General features: G+C 47.8%; 9 protein-coding genes across 9 annotated transcripts; 2 read left to right on the top strand and 7 right to left on the bottom strand.

The window, feature by feature from the left end:
• Positions 1-455: 455 nt before the first annotated feature.
• Positions 456-2,840, bottom strand: BHQ10_006842 (uncharacterized protein; the record flags this gene model as incomplete). Its single annotated transcript, XM_040879473.1, has 2 exons — positions 456-1,891; positions 1,943-2,840. 2 exons carry the CDS (start codon positions 2,838-2,840, stop codon positions 456-458), a joined length of 2,334 nt encoding a protein of 777 aa, XP_040735346.1.
• Positions 2,841-3,541: 701 nt separating this feature from the next.
• BHQ10_006841 (uncharacterized protein) lies at positions 3,542-5,317 on the bottom strand (the record flags this gene model as incomplete). Its single annotated transcript, XM_040879472.1, has 1 exon — positions 3,542-5,317. One exon carries the CDS (start codon positions 5,315-5,317, stop codon positions 3,542-3,544), a length of 1,776 nt encoding a protein of 591 aa, XP_040735345.1.
• A 365-nt stretch (positions 5,318-5,682) lies between these two features.
• Positions 5,683-8,514, bottom strand: BHQ10_006840 (uncharacterized protein; the record flags this gene model as incomplete). The annotated part of the gene is made up of 6 exons (XM_040879471.1): positions 5,683-6,612; positions 6,673-7,123; positions 7,175-7,232; positions 7,676-7,839; positions 7,893-8,197; positions 8,254-8,514. The coding sequence occupies 6 exons, from the start codon at positions 8,512-8,514 to the stop codon at positions 5,683-5,685; spliced, it is 2,169 nt and encodes a 722-aa protein (XP_040735344.1).
• Positions 8,515-9,394: 880 nt separating this feature from the next.
• On the top strand, positions 9,395-10,964 carry BHQ10_006839 (uncharacterized protein; the record flags this gene model as incomplete). The annotated part of the gene is made up of 4 exons (XM_040879469.1): positions 9,395-9,397; positions 9,457-9,525; positions 9,588-10,653; positions 10,714-10,964. 4 exons carry the CDS (start codon positions 9,395-9,397, stop codon positions 10,962-10,964), a joined length of 1,389 nt encoding a protein of 462 aa, XP_040735343.1.
• Positions 10,965-11,346: 382 nt separating this feature from the next.
• Positions 11,347-13,328, bottom strand: BHQ10_006838 (uncharacterized protein; the record flags this gene model as incomplete). Its single annotated transcript, XM_040879468.1, has 3 exons — positions 11,347-11,473; positions 11,531-12,672; positions 12,723-13,328. 3 exons carry the CDS (start codon positions 13,326-13,328, stop codon positions 11,347-11,349), a joined length of 1,875 nt encoding a protein of 624 aa, XP_040735342.1.
• Positions 13,329-13,994: 666 nt separating this feature from the next.
• Positions 13,995-15,059, bottom strand: BHQ10_006837 (uncharacterized protein; the record flags this gene model as incomplete). Its single annotated transcript, XM_040879467.1, has 3 exons — positions 13,995-14,603; positions 14,661-14,980; positions 15,050-15,059. 3 exons carry the CDS (start codon positions 15,057-15,059, stop codon positions 13,995-13,997), a joined length of 939 nt encoding a protein of 312 aa, XP_040735341.1.
• Positions 15,060-15,647: 588 nt separating this feature from the next.
• BHQ10_006836 (uncharacterized protein) lies at positions 15,648-16,914 on the bottom strand (the record flags this gene model as incomplete). The annotated part of the gene is made up of 4 exons (XM_040879466.1): positions 15,648-15,862; positions 15,939-16,424; positions 16,491-16,586; positions 16,632-16,914. 4 exons carry the CDS (start codon positions 16,912-16,914, stop codon positions 15,648-15,650), a joined length of 1,080 nt encoding a protein of 359 aa, XP_040735340.1.
• Positions 16,915-17,355: 441 nt separating this feature from the next.
• Positions 17,356-17,997, bottom strand: BHQ10_006835 (uncharacterized protein; the record flags this gene model as incomplete). Its single annotated transcript, XM_040879465.1, has 1 exon — positions 17,356-17,997. One exon carries the CDS (start codon positions 17,995-17,997, stop codon positions 17,356-17,358), a length of 642 nt encoding a protein of 213 aa, XP_040735339.1.
• An 852-nt stretch (positions 17,998-18,849) lies between these two features.
• BHQ10_006834 (uncharacterized protein) lies at positions 18,850-20,349 on the top strand (the record flags this gene model as incomplete). Its single annotated transcript, XM_040879464.1, has 1 exon — positions 18,850-20,349. One exon carries the CDS (start codon positions 18,850-18,852, stop codon positions 20,347-20,349), a length of 1,500 nt encoding a protein of 499 aa, XP_040735338.1.
• Positions 20,350-20,958: the final 609 nt, after the last annotated feature.

The raw sequence follows: 20,958 nt of genomic DNA, 5'->3' as shown, positions 1-20,958 counted from the left end.
ATTATTCGCTGCTGTTATGCGATTGCAGTTGATGTCGTTTTAAACCTAGTACAAAGTTAATCGAAATAAAATTGATGCTTGACTGAACCTTCGAATATATAGCACTTCAGCTTCTCATGAAGCTCCTGTCTGTATGAAGAATTGTAGCACAAGCTACCTGAATATGATGCTCCGGATGTGTACAGACAAAAGTATCATTCAAGGATATCTAAAATCGCCAGAATATAAGTATTTGAACGAACGCAAAAGACAAGTGCCTCGGCTGGAAAGTAAGTACAATGCAAGACAAAAAAAATCCATAACGAAAGCAACAAAAAGCCTTAACATGAACCTCAATGCCTTTGTACAGTGTGATTAAATATATATAATAAATGCCGACGTGTTATGAACCTGACAAGATGAAGACATCTTGTGAGGGAGAGAGAGGAATACAGAGATGCAGAACCTTGGACGTATCATTGTGTGTCCTGGCTATCTGGCTCGTTCTCACCTACTTGCGAAGGTAACGACGGCCTTGAAGATCGCTTGGAACCAATGAGTGTACCCCCAAGCCAGGCTAGGTGGCCACTGATGGAGTCGCTAAGGCTTCGTATCCTCCTAGTCGCAGCCTCGTCATGGTCGAACTTGGGATCGGTGTTCTCTCTCTCATCTGTAGGCCGTACATCGCTCGCAGAGTTAAAACGTGACGACCCTGGGGTAACTGTCACAGCACTGGATTCAAGATGATGACCGCCAACTAATAAGTCTGCTTCGCGTCCTAAAAGTTGGCCATCGCTATTCATCCCATCGGGTATCAGCGGAGCTGCAGCTAGCCTCCGGACCCTGGCAGATTTACTGCGTCCATGCTTCGCAGGGGTGCCTTCACCGCGTAATAAAGAATCTGCTACAACAGCAGATAGCGTAGAAGAAAGAGGTGCTATCAGCGGACTAGGAGTCAATCGTAGGGTGACGGAATTTCTAGCGTTTGACTGTGGGGTTCGAGGTGTGCTTCGGCGTCGACCTGTAGGTGTTTTGGCGTCTGCTGGTAGTTGAAGCGATTGTGTGGGCTGGCTGTGAGGTTCATTGTTGGTTGATGAGATGTTATCGTCATGTGTAGGAGCGGCAGGAAATCGGAGAAGGAGCGGAGGGGTTTGTTCTATATGCGTTTGCCGATGAGGTGGAGTCGCAGGAGTACTTTCTTGAACATGTGTATTGAGCTGAGATGGAGTTTGGCTAGTGTGACCGGGCGTAGCCCAGGGATTGTCGGTAAGAGAATGGGACTGTAGAGAAGGTGACGGCGTGGTTAACTCTTGGGATAGAGAATCTTCCGAGAACGAACCCTCATGGTCGGATCCAACAGGTGAAAGGAGACCTTTGGGAGTGCTCAAGCTTTGTCCTTCTGAAGTGGCGCTTCGTACCGAGTCTCGGCGCAAAGGTCTAGATATGTCGTTCCTTCGTTGGGATATCGGCTCCAGCGGAGGTGGCTCATCTATTGAATCACGGTAATGTTCTTCATTCAAAAATCCCACAGCTTCTTCTTCGTCTTCGTCGCCATAACTAATATCGTCATCATCATTGCGAACTCTGCCGCTGGTGATGAAGTACACTCCAAGAAATGTCAAAGCGCAGCCGCCGATAAACTTCAATGATCGAGACAATGTCGCAGATTCAAAATCGCGGTACAGTACAGCACTCCCTATAATGACGGAGAGGGTGAAAAGAACGAATTGGGTGGGTATGACCTGTGTAGAGTCGAATCGCTGCAGGGCGCGATTGATGTAGCGCACTTGCATCAAGGCACTCGTGACAAGCACAGCAACAAGTAAATAGGAGATAGGGAATGTGATGACATGCCACAGGGTAAATGAAAGTAGAGATGCGACACCTTTTGTTGAAAGGGCAGTATAAGCACCTGAAAGACGTCAGCACGGTTCATAAGCTAGCAGTGCTTAGGAATGCTTACCAAATAGACCGACCAAACCTAGGTCGATCAAAATTGTACGACCTCCATACTTTTCACTCAAATACATGAGAACTACTATCAATGTAGCAGTGATACCCATGTACACCTCAAACTCCCACTTTGTGATCATTACCCAGATATCGTGAGGACCGATCTTGGTCTCAGATGTCTCCGCACTTAATACCACCACGACTGCACCAGCAATGGCAATCAGGACGCCCCAGAAGTCGCGTGCGCGGAATTTCTCCTTCAAGAGGAACGGAGCAATAATACAGTTCGAAATCAGCGCAACAACTCCAAGGGGCGAGACGATGGAAGCCGGTGCGAATCCATAAGCAAGGAAATTGCCCATTTCGCCCAGCGTCATCAACACAATGCCAGCCCACCAATATGGCGAATGAAGATAACTGACACGGTCGCCATGTACTGAGCTCTTATCGTCAGGCCGCAGGGTGTTATCGGAAAGAAGAGAGTGGCCCAAATTTTCCGAATCTCCATCTCTTGATTCATGGTCGTTGTAGGATCGATAGCGACCATTACGGGTTCGCGCAGCTTGGGTATCACTCTCGTAGTCCGGCTCATCTCTATAGGGAGCCTCAACAGATCCATACGTGCTCGTTGACAATCGTCTCCGAGATCTCAGACGAACTCGCTCGCCTTCGGCTTCCTGTTCGATGCGTACATGGGCATATCGCTGCATGTTGAGGGCGAACGAGATGAGAATATTTCCACATATTGCCACTATTATACCAATGAAAGATGACCACCTTTGATGTCTTCCTTCTTCATCTCCATCGTCTAGCGCGCCGAAGAAGAGGGCGAGTAGATCAAATGAAGCATCTGAACCGGGTACCGAAGCTGCCGACACAGCCGGTGTTGTGGGTAAGGAACTAGCCATGTTTGATCTGGAACTTCTATATTCGAGTCCGCGCTGTCGATGCCGTCAAAGTCCTGCTCTCCCTTTTCGTAGTCTCTTTTCGTCCCTCGCAGAAATCAAGCCGGGGCGTACGGACTAGATCGCTTTCCCCATCGATTGCATTCTGGCCTTGAAAGGCACGGTTCGTAGTTTATGCTTTCATTTGTTGTTTCGTGTGAATAGTTTAAAAGAAATAACTCGTTTTGCGAAGATGGTGGAGTAAGGAATGACGTCGCAGTCGCGATGAATGAGAAACGTGTTTGCTATGAGTGTTTGGTCAGTCGATACCACAAGGTAGTATTATCCTGGTATAGTAAACTTGAGTAACTGACATATTATAGATGGTGTTAGGTGAAGCAAATTCGACAACCTGCAAAAGCAGAGGTTGAGGCTAATGCGAGTCCATTCGGCGGAACACTCGGTCGGTCGAGGAGCGGGAAGGCGCTAGCTCCGTATCGGGTAAGAAGCATGAAGCCCTACTCTGTAGCCTGAAGGGCAGCAATTTTCTTTACGAAAAATGCGTTGGATCTTGTTAAGTGAAACATGTTCATTATAGTTATTCAATAATTCGTTATTAGCAAAGGCTTCTAGGTCACTATAATACTAGAATACATGCGCCTCATCCATTCAGTAATACCAACGCCTATTCCCATATATGCACAGTCAAGGTCGAAAGACAAAAACTATCGCCTTATCTTCTTCTTCTTCTCAGGACGCTCTTCCTCCTCATCACTAAGCTCCGCATAAATGGTCTTGGGCTGTGTTTTCTCCCAAGCCTTGGTAAAAATAGGATCCTTTTGTGCCTTTTCGGCATACTTCAGCAGCGCTTCGCGTGGATCTTCATCGCGCATCGAGCTAAGAGGGATACTCTCTCGAATGTGTTTTTCGTCCGGTTGCGATTTCGCAAATGGGGTTTGTGTAGGGAGATGTGGTCGACGAGGATCCCTTGAGCGACCAGATACAGTGAGTCCAACAGTTGGATGGCGCGCTGACCAGCTTGCTGCTGCTGCCTGGGGAAGACCATTTGCTCCAACCACCATCGCATCGCCGGAAAATCCTTGTGATATATCTGTGGTTAAGGTGGGGTCGTCGTCGATATGTCGGCGCTTAGGGGCCTTGGACATGATGAGGACGGCACCCTTGGAGGACATTGTCGGATTATATAAGACGTGAGTTTCCGCATTGGCAGATCCCGTTAATATTTGATTCATTTTCTCGTGCCATTGTACTGTAATGACGGGCGAACCTGGTGTTACCGGTGATACGAGTTCTGGCTTCAGTGTCGCCGGATTCAAGATATGAAGATGACCACTCTCCGAACCAGTAATAATGTTGGTGCCTGTTGGTGAAAATTTGATGTTCGAAGTTGGATAGTGGCTTGACGATTGATGCGTGACGGTTGTAATAGGCAGCTTGAATTTGCGGGTATCCCACAGTTTAATGGTATCGTCGCCTCCTTTAGTTACCACCAGACGTCCATCCGGGCTGATATCCAGCCCACTGGTCCATGTATCCCGCGTATGAGCGTCTCTAACCTCCGCCGTAGGTCTCGTATATGGCCCATCACCACTCCACATTACCAGGCTACCATCCAGACCAGTAGCGACAAGCACATTAGGTCCGCCTTGTTTCGGTGACGCCCATGCGACAGCGGTGATTTTAGTCCTTCCAGCTGAACCAGCAGCCCTGGACTTGTGCGCAATAACTTCTTTTTGGTTTCGACCAACGTTCACATCCCATATTCTGACTGTACTATCCGTTCCGGCGGTGGCGCATAAGTTGTAATCTGTTGGGCTCCAGGCCCCGGACGTAACCTCTGAAACATGGCCCTTCGTATTATGCATGTCCCGAAGATACATGTCTCCCTTGACGAACTCAGTGAGCACATTCCCGTCGCGATCGAGGATCTTGGGTTGTGGCGTAGCGGGGATCACGAGTATCTGACTAGGCGATATAGGGTTGAATGCGACGTAATGAACTGAATGTGTTTCTTGCGCCGCAGCATTTTTCTTTGCACTGGGGTCGACTGATTTGAAGGCACGGAGTGTGGAAGGGGTCATTGACGCGAAGTCGTGGAATTTAATCGTACAGTCTGCAGAGCCTGATACAAATCGACTACCAGGAAGATCGACCGACAGCGTCGTCACGGCGCGTTCATGTGTCTTGAAAACGAGTTCATGCGAGACTGGGAACTCGTCTTCGTCTTCATCATCATCGCTGTCATCATCATCGTCATCACTATCATTGTCGCGATCTACCTCTTCCTTGCCGGGTTCATCGTCTGCATCGGTAATTAAAGGTTGCGACCCAGTGGCGCTTGGTTCCTCATCGACGAGTTTCGCTTTGACGTCAGCTCGCTTTGAGCGCTCAAACTGTGTAGAAAGATCGGTCTTTGTCTCCTGTTTTCCAAAACTACCCGGGAAGAACTTTTTGAAAGCTTCCTCGTCAAATCCGTCCATGATGTTGAGATGTGCTGTTATGTTGTAGAGAAGTTGCCCGGAGATTTTTGGAGGCTCAAATGTAGATATAGCCTGTTTGCACTGTTTGCACTGTTTGCACCAAGTATAGAACTATACATATCCACTAGCTATACATCAATTAACGTACAGCATTTCTTGAAAGCTATGCGACGAGCTCATGTCACAATGAAGATGGCATAGTTTTTACTGAAATATGTGGGAATCAAAGATAAATGCTTGGATGTATGCGAAGTATTCGGAGTTTTTTCATATAGATGTAGCTTGTAAAGATATCATTAAGCATCGTTCTCCTAGGTACGCATCAAAATGAAGCACTTATCAAACAACTTTTATCATAATCTCCTTCAATCAGCCTTTTTCCGCTGAGCCACCAACTCCCCGCCAAAAATATCTTTACTTTCTTGTTCTCGTCTCTCACGTTCCAGCCGTCGCTTTTTAGCAACTCTTTCCAGTTCACTCTCAGACGCACCTTCAGCACCAGGCAAGCTTCCAGTTGATCGTTTCTGTCCACTGCCAGGAGCCGCAGGATCTAATTTCTCAATCATTTGGCATTGGTATACTTTTTTGGCTATAGCCTTCAAGTCTTGGAGTGTGCCCGGGTTGGAAGCAATAGGGGTGTAAGATTCTAGTAAATTGGCGCAATCCGACAGTGTAGTCATCAACTTTGTACGAATCATCTCCAATGGATTTTTCGAATCGGTCGGTACGGGCGTCACACCTGGGCCTATTTTACTATCCAGATAGAACTGCGCAAGCGGTTTGTCGGCAACTAGAAGGGCGGSGAGCCATATTTGTGATGGCGTGTAAAAGAAATAAGCATCCGTCATCTGCGCGGCTGTTTTTAAAAGATCCCGAGCTTTGCTATGAGCAGCTGATATTCTGGACGATGGCGAACCTTTTTCCACTCCCGGAAGAGGATCGATGTTATTGATGGCTTGCTTCATGCTTTCGCTTGTTTTTCCTGTAATGAAAGGCCCAGGCTGTCCTTCGCCTTGAGCTATGGCTTGTAATTCCATGATCCCGCCCTCCAGACCACGAAACGGATGGCGAACGTCAAATGTATACCTGAGGCCTTGCGTTAATGTGTATTCCGGCGCAATGACGTCTGCAGGTTTGTCGATTTTGGGTATCTGTTTTGCGAATTCGTTTAATGAGAGATAGTAATTATCGGTTTTTGTGGCGAGGAAAAGCGCGCAAGGCATAATTGTTTTGGGATGGTAGGTCATGACTGAATTCGAAAGGTAGAATCGACGCAGGTATTGTATAGCAGTTGCCTTATGCAAAAAAAGTCACTTAGCCGGGAGTTTGATTGAGTCTTCCAAGTGAATACTTACTCTGACCATCGTCGGCAACGCTGGTTTATATTTATCCCCGAAATCCAAAGCTAGTTCGCAATAATACCTCACAAACATAAGCTCTTCCTCTACAGACAAACAGTCCACATCTTTCCCCAGTGCTGCCTCCACTTTCGAGTCATTATTGTCGCTTGGGTTGGGCGTTAGATTACCGCTTGTCGAAGGGGTTGCAGATCTGGGTGCCTCGCGTGCTCGGTTCTGGGCAGCTCGGAGACGCTCACTAGCAGCGGCATTTGTATTCGCTCGTAGTGATTTCAAAGATTCCTTTGTGTAAGACCATATCCGGAACTGTGTGGAGGTTTTGTAGATTTCGTCTTCGATCATGATGGCAACGCAGGTCGGAGTTGATCCCTGCTTATAGGCCTGCAGGTCTCGGAGACGAAATATTCGGTTGAAAGAAGCTTCGTCTGTAGGTTTTTCGTCCTTCAGACTTCAGATGAATTATTGTTAGTGTGCGTACATGATTCGTCGAGTCGCATACAGCAAGAAGTCAAGAGAGATCAAATTGATCTCACAGATGCCGCGGGCCATTACGAGCTCTGAAAGCTTATCGATTAAATGTCAGCCGGGATCGCCCCAGCTAGCCATTTAGCGTCCAATATTGAGGAGCTTTTACAAGCTACATGACTTGGAAATCAGAAGTGCACATGAGCATTCTTTCTCTACGAGAGAGTCTGACTTGATCGTAAAATCGTTGTTATGTGTTTATTTGAACATAAAACGTTGCTAGAACTTCGCCTATGCATCTTCCATCCGTCAAATCAGAGGGAACATACGAACCAACTCCGCCGAACCACCTCGTATCTACCAGTACCAGACCAGAATATAGAAACAAAAATCAGTATCAAAACCGATGGAAACATGTGTTCCGGGTAAGCTCCGCCGCTTATTCAGGTAACGATTCAGGTGACGATTCAGTCTTCGCCTAAATTACTCGTAAATCATCTCATTCATATACATGCATCATCAAATCATGGTTCACCTAGCAAAAATGCAGTAACATCTCCAACGGCTTCTCCCTCGAGCTCATAGTCGGCCCCATTATTCCGGTCGATCCCAACGTGTTTAAAAGCGGCCACGACACGATCTATATCGAATCCCATACCACAGAAGCGGTCGACGAGGTCTTTGTTATATCCATCATACCTGAAAATCAGTCAGCAGATATTTATTTTGTCTTAACTTTAGTTGGAGCTTACGCAGCCAGCGCATCCCGTTCCTCGTCCTCTTTTGCTTTGCGTTCTTGTTCCCGTATAGATGCATCAGTGGCACCACCACTGCCCTCAGCAAGATGTTTCTTAGGAGCACCGGCATAAGCTATAGCCCACTCCCTCGCCACCCGCTCGAATTCTTTCGGTTTGCGTAGAAGCATGTTGGCTACTTCCGCATCTTGAGGATCTTTGGGTTCGGGTGTACTGAGGAGTGATTGGAGAGAGAGTAGTGCAGATTTGATTGTGAGGACCGGTGACCAGGCAGATGATAGTGTATCGAGACAGATGGCGCCCTGAACATGGATCGTTAGCAGCCTGTCGTGTAGTACTTTTCAATCTTGAGACTCACAGTTTGACTGCTGACATTGGGGTGCCAGACTTTGGTCTCGAACTTCATGATAGGAGGACGGAACGGGTATTCAGTTGGAATCTTGATGTCAACGAAAAATGTGCCGTCCTCATATGGTGTCGCAGGCGGACCACGAAACGAACCCCGCAGATGGGTGAGATCATCCTCGGCGCCCATAGGCTCGGCGGTCACTTGCGAATGGGGGTCATTATGTATATCCGCGATCTCTTTAGCAATACGACGGTTACGATTCGAGGCCATGATGGAAGACGAGTGAGAAAGACTGCACAAAGACAATCGCGGCCGTATATTAAAGAGGAGGATATGCTATCGTAATTATTTTCGTGATGGTGGCTGTGGTGGGGAAGTAAAGTGAACGATCTGACTGGCCAGCGACTTGTCAGGCAACAAGAAGAAGATCGTGGAAATCGAGGATAGATCTGTTTATAACGACGGTATTGGGCGGAGATCGGGAGGCTAGCGGAGGTTCTCGAATARGGCGGAATAGCASGAGCCGCAGAACAGCTATTTAGCACCTATAGGAAGTCGTACACAGCCAAGTCCGCCTAGTGAGTGACGATGGATGCGATGTGGTAGCTCAACATTGAGCGACTCGATGAAGTCGAATCCGCGTTGTTGCCGTTCGCTGTAGATCTGGTCAGTTATTATACGGTTGTGAGGTCTATCAGCAAGCAAAGCAGAGATCAAAGAGGTCCTGATAATAGCCAGTTGAGATCATTAGCAGACGATCATAAAATCAGAGAGAGGCTCATCGTCCAAAGCAAAAAGGTAAGCATGGGCGACTCCAATGAGTGACGCACAGCCTCGCCGTTTCTCGCACTCTGATTGGCTCTCCGGGCCTGGCATGGATGCGGGTTTACCGTCATGTCACATGACCGTGCAGCCTGACAGAGCAACCACGCTAACCGCATTTGGCGGATGGCGACAAGTCAGACAAAGCTCCCTTCTATTCCGCAGTGAACTACCTACCTCTGTCATTATCACCTTACAGCACACCACCCCATCGCCATCGTTCTCCATCCCATCTACTGTTCACTTCGTATATTATTGCAATATACAGCTACCTGCGAACTATACGAGTTTAAAAGTGTCGGGTCGTTGATCCCTAAAGCTCTTTATCATGGTACGCCTCAACTGCTAGCTGACGAGTTATCAGCTTACTAACTATCACAACTATCACAGGGTAATCAACAATCCAACATTGGAGGCGGCGGCCCAGGAGGAGATGGCAACGACGATAAGAGCAAGAAGGTATGTTTTTTCCTTTCAAATATTATCATATAGAGAAAGGAACAGCAGCTCACAGTCTCTAGGATAAGCCCAAGTACGAACCACCACCACAACCGACCACTCGCCTCGGCCGCAAGAAGCGCAAGGCAGCCGGACCCAATGCTGCAGCCAAACTTCCTACCATTCTCCCAACGGCACGATGTAAATTACGATACCTGAGAATGCAGCGAATCCACGATCATCTGCTGCTTGAGGAGGAGTACGTCGAGAACCAGGAACGCATCCGAAAGACAAAGGCACAGGCTACTACCCAGCCTTCAGCAACAGGAGATCTCGACTCTCTAGACAGAAACGCCGATGAAAGAAGTCGTGTCGATGACATGCGAGGTAGCCCCATGGGCGTTGGAAACCTGGAGGAGATGATCGACGACGACCACGCAATCGTTTCCAGCGCGACCGGACCCGAGTACTATGTCTCGATCATGTCCTTTGTTGACAAGGATCTTTTGGAGCCCGGCGCTAGTATTTTGTTACATCACAAGTCGGTGTCGGTAGTTGGCGTTTTGACGGATGACACGGATCCGTTGGTGTCTGTCATGAAGCTCGATAAAGCTCCGACAGAGTCCTACGCAGATATCGGTGGTCTAGAGACTCAGATCCAAGAAGTTCGAGAAGCCGTCGAGTTGCCGTTGTTACACCCCGAGCTCTACGAGGAGATGGGTATCAAACCGCCTAAAGGTGTCATCTTATACGGTAGCCCCGGTACTGGAAAGACGCTTCTGGCGAAGGCTGTGGCGAACCAGACTAGTGCTACTTTCCTGCGTATCGTCGGTAGTGAGTTGATTCAGAAATATCTTGGTGACGGTCCTCGACTGGTGCGCCAGATATTCACGGTGGCGGCAGAACATGCTCCATCTATTGTCTTTATTGATGAAATCGATGCTATCGGTACTAAGCGATACGACTCGACCTCTGGTGGTGAACGAGAAATTCAGCGAACCATGTTGGAGTTGCTGAACCAGCTTGATGGATTCGATGACCGGGGAGATGTCAAGGTTATCATGGCGACCAACAAGATCGAGAGCTTGGACCCGGCTTTGATCCGTCCAGGTCGTATTGACCGTAAGATTCTGTTTGAGAATCCTGACCGTAAGACCCTTCTTTCTTTCATGTTTTGATTATCCAATCCACTAATGGAGCTCTTTTCAGAAAACACCAAGCGCAAAATCTTCCTCCTCCACACCGGCAAAATGTCCCTCAGCGAAGACGTCGACCTCGAAGAATTCATCAACCAAAAGGACGATCTCTCCGGCGCCGATATCAAAGCCATCTGCTCTGAGGCCGGTCTCATGGCCCTCCGCGAGCGCCGCATGAGAGTGCAAATGGAAGATTTCCGAACTGCGCGTGAGCGTGTCCTCAAGACCAAGAATGAGAGTGAGCCGGAGGGATTGTATTTGTAAATGCATCTTATTGTTTCTACTTGACAATCTTTTCATTCGTGTAACTCTAGCATGACTTGGTGGACCATAGATGGTGTCGTATCGTATAAACATCTTTCAACTATAACCTAGTCTATCTATAATTCGTGGGGCTGTATATGAGTGTGTATTGATTCCATCTAATAATGTTATTCGTCAAACCAGCTTTCTATCTATCATGAAAGTGAACAACAAAACAAAAATGCAATGAAAGAAAGACCATAAAAAAAAGAAAGTAAATTCGTCTCGTTCTTTTGGTTGCATAAGCAATAAATCCAAGTGGCACAGTCATGCGCGACATGACAAATAAGAATAAATGAATCATAAAACTATATACCGATATCCTTAACACGAAAGGAGAAGATTAGACGGCGCCGGATGCAACCATCTTCTTGCGGAGGTAGTTTTTGTACTCGCCGATGGAGCCGTCCCATCGTCGCACTGTCTTGTGTTCGCAGACGAGGATATCTTTGGCAATTTTATCGAGAAGACTGTTTCAATCATTAGTCATGTTTTATTTTTGAATAGGAGGTAGAAAGAAGGCTTACCGGAAATCGTGGGACACGACGACAACACCACCGTTGAAGGCGTTGATGGCATCCGCAAGACTATCGATAGTGGGAATATCGAGACCGTTGGTAGGCTCGTCAAGTAGCAACATGTTGGGAGACTCAATGGCGAGCAATGCGAAGACGATACGACTCTTCTGACCCTCAGACAGCGTACCCATGAGCGCAGTCTGGGACTCGCCGCTCAGACCGTAACGGCCGAGCTGTTGACGCCAGTACTGGTAGTCTTGGGATTTTTCGCTGAATTTATCGCGCACAAAGTCGAGGGCTGACTTGGTGAGGTCGAGCTGTTCGGCGGAGTGCTGGCTGTAAAGACCCAATTTCAAGTGAGTGTGGCGTTGGACACGGCCGCTGTTGGGGCTCAACTTTCCGGTCATCAGACGGAGAAGAGTGGATTTGCCGACACCGTTGGGACCGACCAGAGCAGTTCGGGAGTCCATGTCAACACCAAGGTCGAGGTTCTCGTACAGAGTATCCTCGGGCTTTCCAGAGTAAGAGAAAGTTACGTCATCGAAGGCCAGGACAGGGGGAGGAAGCTTCTCGACATCGGCGAAACGGAAAGAGAACACTCGATCGGGAACGACGGGTTGAATGAATCCATCGGCCTCCATCTTATCGAGAATCTTCTGACGGGACTTGGCTTGACGCACCAAGTTGGCATAGGTACCAGCAGAAGCAATGAACTTCTTGATGTGGGCAATTTCCTCTTGCTGTTTGGTGTATGCCTTCATCTGGTTGATCTCCTGCTCGGACCTGGTCTTGTGGTAGGAATCGTAGTTACCACCGTAGTACAGAAGCTGCTTCATACGCATATCGATCATGGTTGTGCAGACACCGTTCAAAAAGTCCATGGAGTGAGAAACCAGGATAAGTGTACGCTCCCACTTCTTAAGATATTCTTCCAACCACACACAAGCTTCAAGATCCAAATGGGCAGTGGGGTCGTCGAGCAACAACAGAGAAGGCTTGACGAAGAGAGCCTTGGCCAAAGCCACTCGCATTCTCCAACCACCAGACATGTCCTTTGTCTTCTTGTGAATGGTGACGCTGTTGAATCCAAGACCGGTCAAGATCAAGGAGGCACGGGTGTGGAAAGTCGACGGGTCCATGTTTTCCATTCGCTAGATGATGTTAGTACATGGAACAAGTATAAGAGGAATACTATACTAACCTCATATAAATCTTCCAAGATAGGGTCATCAGGACCGTTCTTCTCAAGAATATCTTCGGCCAACTTTTCCATACGGTCCATCTCGTTCTCAGCTTCCTTGACAACCCATTCCAAAGCACCGAGCTCGCTAGGTGGTGCACCCTCGTTCAGCAGGTAGATATCGATATGTTCAGGAATGGGAAACTCTCGTGCGTCGATAGCCTTCAGAAGCGTAGATTTACCACATCCGTTCTCACCCAACAAACCGTATCGTCTGGCATAGTTGAGCTCTAGGGTGGTGTCGGTGAACAGAACCTTACCGTGGAACACCAACGAAGCGGAAGTGATCTTGACGTCGCGAGATGAAGGCATCGAGGATAAAACACCGGTTGTGACTCGGTCGGAGAGACCGTGCTTGTCCATTTGTGCCGTCAGCTTGTCGACCTCCTTCTGCTTATCGGCAGTGGTGGCGGGCTCATCGCCGGCTGGGATGGCATCTCCATCACCGTCTTGCAATTCGGGGGTCTCGCTGGCCTTGGCGGCCTTTTTGGATGCGAGTTTGGATGTTTTCTTATCGCCATCAGCGGCACGTTTGGCCTGACGGGCGGCTTTGGATGCAGAAACCATATTGGCAGTCGAAAGACGGAGACTTTTTCTTCTCTAAAAACAGATAGGAGAAGCGTTGATGATGGGCCTGTCTAGTGAAGCAGACAGATCCGGTCTATGGGAGAGAAGGAGGAGGAAAAAATCGTCGTGGGGTACAGCCCTGCTTATCGATTAGGGAAGAGGGTCGGAAAAGAAGCCCCGCTAGTCGATGTGAACAAACAAATAGATAGAAGAAATTACAGGGGTATCACAGTATAAAGAGGAAGAAAATATAAGATAGTCTCTGGCAGTGAAGCAGGACTGTCTATATTTCTTGGACTACTCAAGGGATGTGGTGAGGAGAGGTTCAAATGTTGTTTGTTGGGGAGGTGGATAGTACGTATTGTGTGAGGTTGACTGAGTAAATCTCTGAAATTTCGTGGTGGGGCTTCCCTTGGCTGCCCCTCGGCCTGTGATTGGACAAGACACGCCACCGACGGCACGTGAAGTGGCGAGGCTGGCTGCCTTAGTGCCTGAGGAAGAAAACATGGCATTCAACACGATAGATAAGTTGATGACGCTCAGGCAGTATGCAAGGTTCTTGATGCGGTTGCTATGCTATGCTATACTATGCCAATGCCAATGCTGAATATGAAATGCCAAACAAAATACATACACTTTTTACCGTCACATCATTAATTCGTCAATCTATAACCGTTCACTCAACTCTTCCAAAAAACTCTTCTCCTCTGGCGTCAGATATATGTGGCTCGGTACATGGACGGTGCCTCTCCTGATGAGGATCTGAGGCTGATCGATGGAGCCTTCACTGTGACTCGGTGACGTTATAGACAAGTTCTTCTCAACATCTGCATCTTGAACCCGCGCACCGTCATCCTCGGTAATCTTGCCGCGCTTGCTGTCTGGAGACAAGTCCTCTGGTGACCACCAGTATTGAGGGTACTTGCGCTGAACGTTGTTAATGAGTAGAGCCACAATGAGCATAAGCACCGATCCGAGCAGGATCATAGGCACCAATAACCACCCTAAAGGCAGTGAGTCATTGCTCACAACGGCCAAGAGTGCTGTCGCTCCGGCAGGGGGATGGATGGTCTTGGTCAAGCCCATCAGCGCCGTGGCAATGGCACAGGCCAACGCACCGCCTATCCATCGGATGGACTCAAAGTGTGGGCTCAAGGCAAAGAGTTTGCATATCCCAACACCAACTACACTGGAAATGAACTGGCCGATGACGGCATTTCGTGGTTGCGCCAGTGGAGACTCAATGGAATAGAAATGCAAGACAGACCCGGCACCCTAATCATCCATCGTTAGTAAATCGAAGCTGTGTTTAAAGGGTCTGGTTGGACATACAAAACTAGCAATAATGATGGGTGCGTGATGGTCCTGAAATACGGGCACTTGCTTCGTCACTATTTCGATGACTATAAGACCGATAAAAATGCCGAGAAAAGCCCAAGCACCCATGATCAGATTTCCCAAGGGCTTGAGTGGCTGTTTCCTATGGCCGAGGAAATAGGAGATCGGATACGGTAGGATGCGCCATGGCGGACGAGGGATCAACGGATTCAGCCATCTGTCGATATCAAAGTGCCAGGCCTCGGGATCGGATAGCCGCATGTTGTCTGCTGACAGACACTGGCGGATGATTGTCGTGGGTGTCTCGTAGACGTCTGGGGGTGTGTGTCATCAAGCAAAGAGTCACACAGGGGAAGATCTGGGGATCAACCCAGTCTTTATACGGCATGCCATGTTGGCAGGTTTTCACGGTCTCGAACCATCTCCGCGGACAGCCAGCAATGGAAAGAGTAGAAATGGAAGCAACGGCAAGAGCAGACACAGAAATCGAGGTTCCTGCCTCAGGTGTTCGACGCCGGCCACTCACAGTAGTTGGCGTTGGGTAATAGAAACCCAGATGCGGTATAGTCAACTCATGGAGAATCACGTAATTGTATGGATTAACTTGCCGCTGTATTACCATGAATGACTTACTATAGAGGTACACTCTCCGCTTAATTAGCTGATATTATATTTTAGGGCTTGTATTCAAAAATTAGACGATTATCTCTGCCGACAGTGTTCATTCCATCTTATTTGTCGTATTAAGTACAGCAACGCGGACAAGCATTGGGCGAGGAATCCGGGGAAAAGGCGCCTAACCGCAGAGACTTTTGGTGGCGGCGTTAGCGTCTCGATGATCTGCCCGTGATCATTTCCGTGACTCAGCATCTTCGATGACGCAGCACGAATTAGGTAGTATTACTTGATTAGGCAGTACTACTCAAAACAGAACAGGTGAATGTACGATTCCTTGACTATATTTTACAGTCTACACACTATTTACACTTCCATGGTCTTGCCCAGTTTGGAACTCTCTCTAGCCAGCTCGATCAGTCGAATGACTTGACTGGCCTCGGCGCCACTGGCTGGAAGCTCACTCTCTCCCGCCAAAGCCCGTGCAAGCTTGCGATAGTATTCCACCCAAGTTGGTCCTTCGACAGTCGGCACCTTTTCGGCAGACGGCTGTCCGTTTTGATCGATCGTGGTAAGGACCCCTGATGCGACATGCATTAGTTCCGATAAACCCTTTCTTTGCTTTTTTTTCGCTTTCTTCCGAGAAAAGGAACATACCGTAACGGTCACTAGGCTCAAGGCCATATCCACTATCGCCAGGTCGGACACCTGCCTTCAACTGATCCTCCTGGATATCCAAATGGAACTTCTTGAAACTTCCCTTGTCGCCCCTCACCCAGAATCGAAGCTGTTTCTCTTCCGGGCTTACAACAGCAGCTTTGGCCGTCACCAACAAACCGCTATCATAGTGCAACAACGTCGTGAACGAGTCTTCCAGTCCAGTGGGGTTGTTCACTCGCTGACTGCCAACGAATCCCGTAATGCGCTGGGGCAAGCCGAACAGATGAACGGCTTGGTCGAGTAGATGTGCTCCGAGATCGTAAATGGCTCCGGCTTCCGTGACCTTGGTCTTCCAGGCTGTGGTGCTGGCGGCAAGCTCAGGACGGTGGCGGTCAAAGTGCGTTTCGTATTCGACTACTCTTCCGAGGGAGCCATTTTTGACGAGCTTTGATAGGGTTACGTAGTCGGCGTCGTAGCGGCGATCTATCGACGTGAATTATTAGCATTTTTATGATATCTTTTAACCGTTCCGGACTGGACAGTACTTACTTTGATAAACAGCTAGTAGCTTGTTATATTTCTGAGCAAACCCAACCAATTCCTCTGCTTCCTTGTGCGTAGGGACAAACGGCTTTTCGACGACGACTATTTCAATGAGTAACACACCTCAATGAAAACCGAAGAACATACCGTGCTTCCCGGCCTCCAATGCAGCTTTGGCCAATGCATAATGTCCATCCGGCGGAGTCGTAATGACAACAACATCAACATTAGAATCCTTAAAGAGCTCATCTGTGTTTCGATAGGACTTGATGCCCGCAAAATCTTTCTCTGCGTCATTCTCAGGTGTGGGAGTTCGCTGCACAACGGCGTATAATTTGAAGTCGGGAACAGCTGTGATGAAAGGAATGTGAAAGATTTTGGCGCTGAAGCCGTATCCGATGATGCCTACGTTCCACGTTTTGGAGACCATTTTGCGTTGTTGGTGGAAATGTACTGAATTTGAGAGAGTGAAAAATCGCCGTTGCAATTCGTGCGTGAAAATTGCCTTATATATCAGTAATTGACCGAAAGTCAAGAACGGCTCGCTGTCCGATCTGCTGGTCTACGCGGGGCAGCTCAACCCGAAGTTTGATATGACGCTGTGGGGTCGCGCCAAGTCTTCAAGACAGCGTCACAAGAGCCAGAATATTGATATTGCGCCATTTCTAGTGAACAGAGTTTTCAATTAGGGATCTCGATGCTGGAAGATTACAAATGGAATATGGAAGTATGGAAGTATGTGTGGATGAGAGATCAACTGGTCGATCAAATATGCCTCTTCTGATTGGTCTATCTAAGAGCTTCAAGAAGCATATCTTACAAAGCATGAACAACTCCCCCCGAACCACCGCTTCCAATCTAGCTTCTTGGTTCAGCCAGAATTATCCTTAACCTTTACCCCCATCGTCTGACACGAATCGTCAAATGAAGCCTTGATTTTGTCCACAGGAAATTCCAAGCAGGTGTTAATGATCCAGTCGCATGTCTTGATGAGCTTGCGCTGCTCTTCTGGACGCTTAACCCACGACGAGTAGTACTTCAAAATGACTCGCCGGCCGAGGCAATCTAGCACTTCCTCGGGCAGAGACGCGAGTCTGTACTCAAATTTGTTCGCAGAGTATCCGTAGAGCTTCTCGAATCCGGCGCATGCTTTCTCATAACGGGCTGGCTCGTCGTGCTTGAGATAATCCAGCGTCTCAAGGTCAAATTTGGCAGTACGCCAAAAGATAAGAACGGTCCGCGTGCAATTTAGATGAGCTGGAGGATACGTATATCCACCCATAAACTCCAGTTCATGGGTGATAGAATACATCATGACAGGTTGGCGGTAGTGGTAGCTTTCTGCATGAAACTTTTGTAGCTCGAGCTTCCAATCTTTCAGCTTATGTACCTGAACTTCTGGCACGTCTTCATCGGAAGAAGACTCGGCTGACTCTTCCTGTATGTCGTCCAAACAGGCTGTCATTCGGTTCCTGAAGAGCACCCCTCTAACTGAACCTCGGTTCATCGTCATTCTTGAGTGTAGGTGATTGCCAAGGATATCTTGAATGTATGAATGTTCCACAGAATTGACAAGTGACAGATAGATTTTGATGAACCACTGTCAATGTTGCCTTTCTATGGTTCTGATCGCTAGAGAGAGACAGTTGTTGAAGAACGATGAGAAGCTGCTCAATGACAAACAAATAACGGGGCTAATGATAGACATGATTCCTATATAGCTGTTCGAACGGAAACTTCATTCTGAATTTACCGGCTATCGAATTAAACTCTTTTGGCTTGCATGAAAATTTCCTGGGAGTTGCCAGCTTGTCAGAGATCATTGCTGAGGGGGTCTTCCCATCTGTGACAGTACATCACTTCACTGTGACCGTAAGAAAGAATGAAAATACATACACAATTGCCTTTCATACTATGTTTTGGCTGATACAACAAAAATATATGAGTAACCAAGCTGGCCTCTCATTGGCTGCAACAGTCGAAGTATACAGGTCGGCTGTGATTGGCTCATCGGAGATCTGGCATCGCTGCATGCATCCGATCCCTCTCTTGGCCAAGTCATCCAACCCTCCTTCCTCAAATCCTGTACGACTTTGTCCAGTCGACAACTAGCAACTTTTCAAACTCAAGGCCAAGATGATTTGAACCCCTTATTAAATTACCATACATCAGATTGAGCGCTGGCCGTTCCTCTCATATCTGAGTCACAACTATACCGATGACGTCCACTTTCTTAGTGCTTTTCGGCAATATCTCCACCCAAGATCGAGCTATATTTGACGCAGTATAAGGCTTCGATAACCTTATCGACCAGAAGCGTATATTTAGTGCTCAAGATCTCTATAGCAAATCGTGACAGGTCAACATGGCATCACCCTCTTGGTATAGAATCGCGGGCTCTTACAAGGCTGAGAGACCAGCATTCAGATTCACTATTTCAAGAATCTACCAACTCACCATCCAAAACTTCGTATCGCTTATTTTTCTACCTCTGGACACATTTATCCTTCTGAGCGCGGCTCTAATCAATGGTTTCCACCTTCTCCATCGTCACCAAAGACATAGCCGGCAGCGACTATTAGAAAACCCGCGATTTTACCCAAAGACTATTCTCATCACCGGCATCAATACAACTCGAGGCCTCAAACTAGCGCGTCAGTTCCACTATGGCGGTCATCGAGTCATTGGCGCTGATGTTGGTTTATCCTTCATCCGCTCTGGGGGTAGCATGTCCAACACGATATTCGTCTACTACTCCCTATCCAGCAGTAAAGCTCAATATGTCTCCAGCCTGATCGACATTATTCACCGAGAGAAAGTTGATTTGTGGATTCCCTACTCTGGCGACATCGACCCCATCGATGATGCGATGGCCAAGAGCATGATCGAAAGTCGAACAAGCTGCAGATGTCTCCATCTGAATGTTGACTATGTGAGACTCTTTAGCCGAGATGACTCTTTCATACAGCATGTGCGAGAAAGAGGGTTGCCTGTAATTGAGAAGCACAACGTTCAGTCTCGAGACTCGATTCATCGAATCTTGAATCACTCGCCTAATAAAGTCTACCTCATGCACAAATCATCAAAAGGCGCGTTGCGGGATGTTGTCTCTTTGCCTAAAAGGTCTACCAATCAAACATACTCGGAAGTGAGTATGATAGCTATTTCCAAAGACAAACCCTGGGTCCTCAAACAGTTTGCGAGGCTGGGCAATTACTGGGCCGATCTTGTCCTCGTGCGGGGGCGTGTTGAAGCAATGAAGATCCGTCCCATGCGTCCTGGATTGTCCATTCATGACGAGTCGAGAATGGAAACAGGTCTACATAAAAGCATCAGACGACTGATGGATGAGTTTGCCGGAAAAGCTGGACCGCGCATCAGCGGACATTTATCGGTCAAAGTCATGGTTGACGAAGAAATCGCATCCAGCTCGGTATCCTATACTATATATATTGGTGGCTGTCGCCAAGGAAGTATCGCCGTTGCTGGGCTGCTGGATGACGATCCACCGTCGGGTTTATATATCTCTTACCTGGAGTTGTTGTCTCCGGAAGTGAACGGAATCATTGACTCTGACATTGAATCACCAGTTTATACCAGGTTCAGGCTCTCGCGGAAATGGATCGACTACTCGACTGCATGGAGCCAAATATATATCCCTGTCCCGTCAGTGGTACAATCAGTCGAGGAGCTCTGGATAGGAATCCGGAGATTTCGAGATTCGTGCATGCACGTTTTTCCTTTTGTCGATCGACTGGAGAATTTTTCTATCCTCGATCCGCTGCCCTGGTGGTGGCATTACCACATCAGTCAGCCGGTGAATGGTGCATTCTCATTGTTCGACAGTGTGGTTGAAATCCAATAGCGCAGGCATACGCCTCTTTTCTGAGGATTGACCGTCTAATGATATACGATGTTTGAAGGAATATATGTAGTAGAATAAAATAATGAAGATTTCAACGATGATCGCTGTGGCTATGTATCTGCAAGCGTCGTACTTCGCAGTTTCATTTCCGTTTTATGAGAACTCGTGTATGTACTCGTAGTAACATATACGCGCGTACTGTCACAATCTACCCGGCAGGTTCCAGCCGACATTAAAAATAGCACCAGAAATACCCTCTCCACCAATCAGACAGCTCCATATAGCCAGCTGAGATAATCCATGACGAGGCGTGCACAGCCACTAAACCCAATACAGGCTGCGTACGGTAAAGTAATCTATTCAGCTGTCCGTTGGCTTGGTTTCCAGGCTGACAACGAAACAGGTTGAACTGTTGTGGAGACTGTCGCAGATTGTTGTTCTTCTTCTTCACTTTAATGCTGTTGACTACACTGTCGACTACACTGTCCATATTCTTCATATCTCTATATTTTGTTGTACATTGGCATGATCCTTCATTTTTGTTTGATAGAACTACAGTGATCAGCCGGCTTTGTCTATATTGCATTCGACATACATCAACAGCTCCGA

The sequence above is a fragment of the Talaromyces amestolkiae genome, assembly GCF_001896365.1.
Source record: "Talaromyces amestolkiae strain CIB chromosome Unknown scaffold13.1, whole genome shotgun sequence".
NCBI classification, from domain to species: Eukaryota; Fungi; Ascomycota; class Eurotiomycetes; order Eurotiales; family Trichocomaceae; genus Talaromyces; species Talaromyces amestolkiae.
Note: the sequence above shows the minus strand (reverse complement) of the source record. Positions and strands in the feature narration are given on the sequence as shown.